We start from the raw sequence: 6000 nt of genomic DNA on the forward strand, positions 1-6000 counted from the left end.
AACGAGAGGTAAGTAAAAGTGACGGACAGGCTTACAAACTACAGCTTGCTTGCAAAAAGTCAGAAGCTCTGGGTCCTAGCCCCAGTGGGTAACTAATGAGCTGTGTGACAGAGGCAAGTCATTTAACATCTTTGGTTGTAGTATCCTCACCCATAGATAGGGCATCATTAAGAAAAGTAAGCATTACTGACTTCTCAGTGTTACTGGAAAAAGCATGAATATGAAAGCTGCTGGAAAAATAAAGGCACATGCAGAAGTCTCATGAACTTTTTTATTATATGTATGAAAATATATATATGATATACAGACATATTTGAAAATAAAACCCAACCAAGAAATTACCTGCATCCATTCCTGCTCAAACTAAATGTATTCAGCTTACATTGCTATGTGAGAGATTTTTGTGAATTGGGATGAACCAACAGCTCCTGGAGTATGAGCACGACTGTCTCCAAAGACACAGGAACCACTGTCACCACCAGCCGTCTGTGGGTGCCAGGGGACAGCCATACTAGCTCTGCAGGGCTTTAGGCCCTACGCCTATCAGTTCATGTTTATTGGACACTAACAAAGTGCTGGAAGTACCTAGAGTACTGAACACAACGTGACCAGGCAAAAAGAGCCACCAACCTACAGGACGGCAGTTGTCACCTACTTTGATAAATGCGAGGGGGCACAAGTCAGCTTTTACACCCTACTGGGTTTGGGTGAGATATTCCTGCACAAAGACAGCAGTTTAATGGCTTCTGCTAATCATCATTATCCCTCTAGGAAGTCCAAAGGAGGAAAAAAAAAAAACAACATAAATCCTAACAACTGCACACTGGATGAGAGTTGTTCGCCCTCTTCCTCGGTGATTCCCTGGATACCCTGTCCCTGCGCTGCAGAGAAGAGCAGATGCTGAGGCTGGCCCTCTCTTGCTCATTTTCCCATTACCAACCCTTCACATTCATAGGTCCTAGAAGATGAACAAGCCCCGCAAACCCTGGCCAGAAGAAACGTGACAGGGTTAAATGACTATAGTGATAGAACAGTGAAAGGAAAAAACAGCAACTGGAAAGCGCTACATGAATTCATTGAGCTTTTCAAAAGAGTCAGTGCAGAGTTTTTTTAAGAGAAACCCAGTGGGACAACAGATTGCCCACCACAAAATATAATTATTCTCAGACTTCAGCGTGCATCAGCATCACCTGGAGATGATGGTAAAACACGGAAACCCAGTTTCCAAGTCAGTAGTTGATGCTGCCGGTGCAGGGAACATACTTTGAGAACCACTGTCACCAGCAAACGGGCAAGGACTGCCCAGTCATTCCCACTGGGGCAGCTTCAGATTCTGAGTCTGCCCTCACTACAGGTGCAACTACAGCACTTCATTCTACCACCACCAATGTCATGGCCACTCCCAAATCACCCACCCCTACCCAGGAAAACTCATGGTAGGAATCAGACAGCAGGCTCTCCCTTCCTCTACCTCTCCTCCCATTCATACACCCATGGTGCTAATGACAGGCGGAACAATTATCTAGCCATTCCTCATAAATATCTCCCAGAACTGAGTCCAACTCTCACTGCCATAAAAGATGATTTTGCAAATGGAGTGAGTTATGGAGCAAAACTGAGGACACAGCAGTACAGGAGGAGTGCTCCAGGGCTCCTCAGGTCCAATTCTCTGGCCGGCGCATGTCCCCTCTCCTCAGTGATGAGAGCGTACCACCGGGATGATGCCGGGGAACCATTCTGACCTGCTTTTCTCTTTGCTCATTTATCTGGATGCTCTGCCACACTGCATCGTGGTTCCTGCCGAGAACTCACTTCACATCACCAAACTGCTGCCTCACTAACAACTCCGTGCAAAGCAAAGCAGCAACCAGTCACCCACAGACTGCACCTCCGGTGGGTGGCAGGGCAAAATTCCTCAAGTCCAGAATGAGAACATTTCTGACCTGGAAGGGCTCATTAAAAATATTCCCTTCCTTCCCAAAGTTGATTACATTGTACACCACACTATTTTACTAACAGCAGGAGTTACTGCTACAATAATATTGTTCTGTTTTATGGGGGGTTAACGGAAGTGCCTACAGAGAGCAGTGTTGTGAATAATGGAAACAATCTGTAATAACAGCCAAACATACAATTCTCTTCTCTTCTGGTTCAAATAGGAAAATCTGGCCAATACGCACATTTGTCAGCTTGGCCTCATGTGGTCAAGAGACAGAAGGGGTTACACATATAGTGGGCAGCAACTGTGAGACTTAAAACCAACTTCTGGTTAAATAAGGAAAAAGAATGAAGTGTGATTTGTTCACAGCATCTTGGTATTCTTACACAATGGATGTGTTTGCAAATACCCAACCATTAAGATGATTTTGCTCATACAAATATGCATATTTGATAGAACAAACATGATTTTTCCTTTCATTAAAAAAAACCAGTTAGCTCTTTCTTACATGCAAAACTGTCCAATGGTTCTCTGGCTTGGAGTTTCTGATATGGTATAAACCTGATTCTCCAAAGCAGTAACATCAACCCAATCTCCACTTACCCCAAAATTATGAATCAATCTCAAGTATAACACATTCAAGACATGGGCCACAAGCCCAGACAGCTGTATTCAGAAAATTCTGGAGCAAGAGCACCTAGCTTCAGGTGACAATATTGTCTGGAGCCTCAAAAACACTGTTTAAATGCTCTTGCAACCCCCATACCCAAAAGAAGTCCATTCATTTGCATCCACATATACAAGTAAGCCATGCAAGAGGTACCTGCACCCCCAGCTCCCCTGGTGATTCCTGTGCTCACCTGTTCTCCAGTAGCGTCATGCACACCACCTCTCGCACCCCAGGGTTGTTTGCCTTCTCCATCGAGCAGCCCTGCAAGTTCCAGGTGGCCAGCCTCAGCACAGGCCGCCCCTCCCGGGTGCCTCCAAAGGCCTCCACCGAAGGCCGAGTGGAGATAATCTGGGTGGGTCCCCCTGGAGGCAGGTCCAGGTCCTCACTCTGCAGGCTCAGGGAGGTGGGGCTGGGGTGAGGCTTGGCTGTGAAGGTTAGGCCCCCATTGGTGTGGGTGGATGGGGGCCTGGACCGCTCAGCAAACACCTGGTGCCGAATCTTGTCCAGAAAGGTGGCATTGATGCCATCCATCCTCACCAGGTCCTCCACGCTGCGAAAGGGCCCATGCTCACGGCGGTAGTCCACGATGCCGAGGGCCATCTTCTCCGTGAGACCTCGCACGCTCATGAGCTGAGCCGGGGTGGCAGTGTTGATGTTGACACGAGGGGTGAGTGGCACGGAGGTGGCCAGGTGGTGAGGCTGCTGCTCGGCCAGCAGGTCCCGCCGCAGGGAGCTGGGAGAATGCTGTGCAGAGCTGCCCTTGCTGCTCACGCAGATCTCAAACTTGACCTGCTCTAGCTTGGTGGCCCCCACGCCGCTGACCAGTGCCAGGTCCTCTACCTTCTTGAAGCCTCCGATGTACTCACGGTACTCCACAATGCTGCGTGCCACAGCCCTGGTCACCCCAGGCAGGGTCATCAGCTCCTCCTCCGTGGCGGTGTTGATGTTGAGCCGCTCCTGATTCACCAGGATGTTGCTGAAGTTGCAGGCTGCACTGAACTTGCGGCTGTGGGACAGGTCTGAGGGGTCCCTGGGGATGGAGCGGTGGCAGCCCAGGGTGCTCCCCATTGCTGGCCAGAGTCAGGAGCCTAGGAAGGTCTCACCACCAGTGAAGAACGCTCTGGCTAGGGAGGAAGCCAGATGGACAGTACATGCACAGAAGAACAGAAGGTGCAGGATTCAGGAGCTGAGGCCGTTACCACAGGCACGGACCAAATCTTCCATGCCCAGAGAACCAAAAAGTGCCTTTCACTTAGCCACCTGGAAAACAAATTAATAAATACACAAATCGATTGAATTAATCAAGTGGCATTAGCACTCACTATCTACGGCTGGAGTTCTTAACCAGGAGTCCTGGGTTGGCGGTCGTCCACCAACCCCTGAAAATGCACAATTTATGTTGATTTTCCTCTGGAGAAATCGGGGTTTTATCCGATTTTTATCACCTTGGGGTCTAAAAAGGCTATGAGCCGCTTCTCTAGACAGGAGACTCATCCCCACAGCCCCAGCCTCTTCTCCCTGCCTCTCTTAACTCTGGCAGTGCTGGGGCCATCTCGGGCCCAGGACCAAAGGGAGGACGCACCCACCTCCGCGCCTGACACTCAGCACCACCTGCAAGTTGGAAACTCAGTCCTCCCCAGTGAGGGCGCTGGGAAAAGGCTTACCGACCCCACCGACCCGCCGCCGGCCCCCACCTGCGGTTCCTAAGCCCAAGCGAGAGCGCACCGGGCCCCTGTTCCAGCCCTGGTGACCGCGAGGTTAGGGGTCGGTGGTCGGGCCCCAGGCCCGGTCCCACTCCGCGTTGTGCCGCGCGTCCCGGCTCTTTCTGATGGAGAAACTCTCAGCGTCGCCCTCCCAGGGCGGATAGAGGGAGCAGGGCTACCCGGGGGTGACGGCGAAATCCGGACGCCGCGGCTGCACCAAGACTTGCGACGTCGCCGCAGCTGCGTTCACCCAGGCAAAAAGTCCTGCGCCCAACTCCGGCGCGGGATCCCGCAGAGCCGCGTCCACCCCCCTAACACTAGCGCCACCGCTCCCGCTCGCGGTCGGTGTCAAAGCCAAAGTCCCAGGCGCGCCACCGGCGCCTTCGCCGGCGCTCGCCCCGCCTCCCCCCCGCGCGGCAACTCCTCCCCCAGCTCGCCCAGCAACCGGGGCACGTGGGGGCGGGGCCCAGGAGCGCGAGAGGCGGGGCCCGGGCGCGTGAGGGTGGAAACCGGACCAGGGAGCGCGGAGGAGGACTGTGGAGCTCGGGGGCGGGGCCAGAGAACTGGGGCGGGGCCAGAAAACCGACAGACAAGGCCATAGCGCGCTGAAATGGAGCCCGGGCGCGTGGAGTGAAGAACAGGACGCAGGTTACCCGGTCGGAGAACGCGAGGGCAGGCCCTGGAGCGTCGGATGGCTGGCAGGGCGCGGGGGCGAGACCCGGGAGCGCGAGGGACTGTACCCGAGAGTACGGAGAGGAAGGCGGGAGCGCGAGGGGGCGGAGCCAGACGGCTTGGGGGCGGGGCTAGGGTCCTGCGGGCGGGGTAGAAGTCTGGGTTGGAGGAAGAATTATCCTCGGGTCTGCAGTTCCCTATCCTGGGTTGTGGCCGCGTTAGCTTGCGGGTGGAGGAGGGCTGACTGGGATAGAAGCTGAGTAGTGTGGCGCGGGGTGAGAACCTCTCGGTTGCTTTTTCGCGGGCCGAGCCCCACCGAGGTGAGGGGCGCACAGGAGGGCAAAACTTAGCCCGTCTTTAAGGTGTGCGGCGACAGGACGCCAGGCACTTCCTGTAGGGGAACCACCTCTGAGGGTCCGGGGTCTTTCCCGGTTCTGCACTCCAAAATTTGGCCGGGGACGGGACAAGCACAGACCAAATTCAGGCTGAAAACCTTCAAGAAGGGACTGAATGGGACCTTCCAAATTCTATAGGCCTCCTTGTTACTTACACGAGCGCGTTACCTTAGGTCTACCCGCAGAGAAATGTCCTCAAAAAAGCCCGCGACTACTTGAGGGCACACACTATTGCTTACTTAGATCTACTCACATTCATTACTCGTAGTGTTGTGCATTTGCACGTTTAGCTCGCCGAGTAAATATGGATACATATCTATAAGTATTGAATCTATTTCTTTAAAAAGGAAGGAAATGCTGGTTGGAAATGGAGACGGCTTCCCAAAACTCTGAACTGTTTTTGGATCCCATTGCTAAATAACAGTTTAAAGTTTACCAAGCCTGTTGCTTTACAGTGGACACACTGAGCTAGAGCGTTCGGTTAAGCAAACTGTACAGTGTTACTGTAGAATACTTTGACCCTGGACTGTCCTCCTGTGAAGTTTCATCCCCAACCTGTTTGACCGATGCTTCTGCTTTAAATTCCGAAAGCTGGGTCAGCAGAAACAGTAACTCTCAGGG

General features: G+C 52.8%; 1 protein-coding gene across 2 annotated transcripts in view; it reads right to left on the minus strand.

Moving 5' to 3' along the window:
- EEPD1 (endonuclease/exonuclease/phosphatase family domain containing 1) overlaps positions 1 to 5057 on the minus strand; it is a 144034-nt gene extending 138977 nt beyond the window's left edge. The window contains exons 1-2 of one of the 2 annotated variants that reach the window (XM_077119891.1): positions 4966 to 5057; positions 2800 to 3869 (exon numbers count right to left, since the gene is read on the minus strand). In XM_077119891.1, coding sequence (XP_076976006.1) covers positions 2800 to 3677 — 878 coding nt within the window. In that variant the 5' untranslated portion in view covers positions 3678 to 3869; positions 4966 to 5057. Of the gene's footprint in view, positions 1 to 2799; positions 3870 to 4303; positions 4709 to 4965 lie in introns of those variants that run through there. The other variant, XM_077119881.1, reaches the window with a different exon arrangement.
- Between the last annotated feature and the right edge of the window lie 943 nt (positions 5058 to 6000).

Source organism: Tamandua tetradactyla, chromosome 1, assembly GCF_023851605.1.
Source record: "Tamandua tetradactyla isolate mTamTet1 chromosome 1, mTamTet1.pri, whole genome shotgun sequence".
Taxonomy (NCBI): domain Eukaryota; kingdom Metazoa; phylum Chordata; class Mammalia; order Pilosa; family Myrmecophagidae; genus Tamandua; species Tamandua tetradactyla.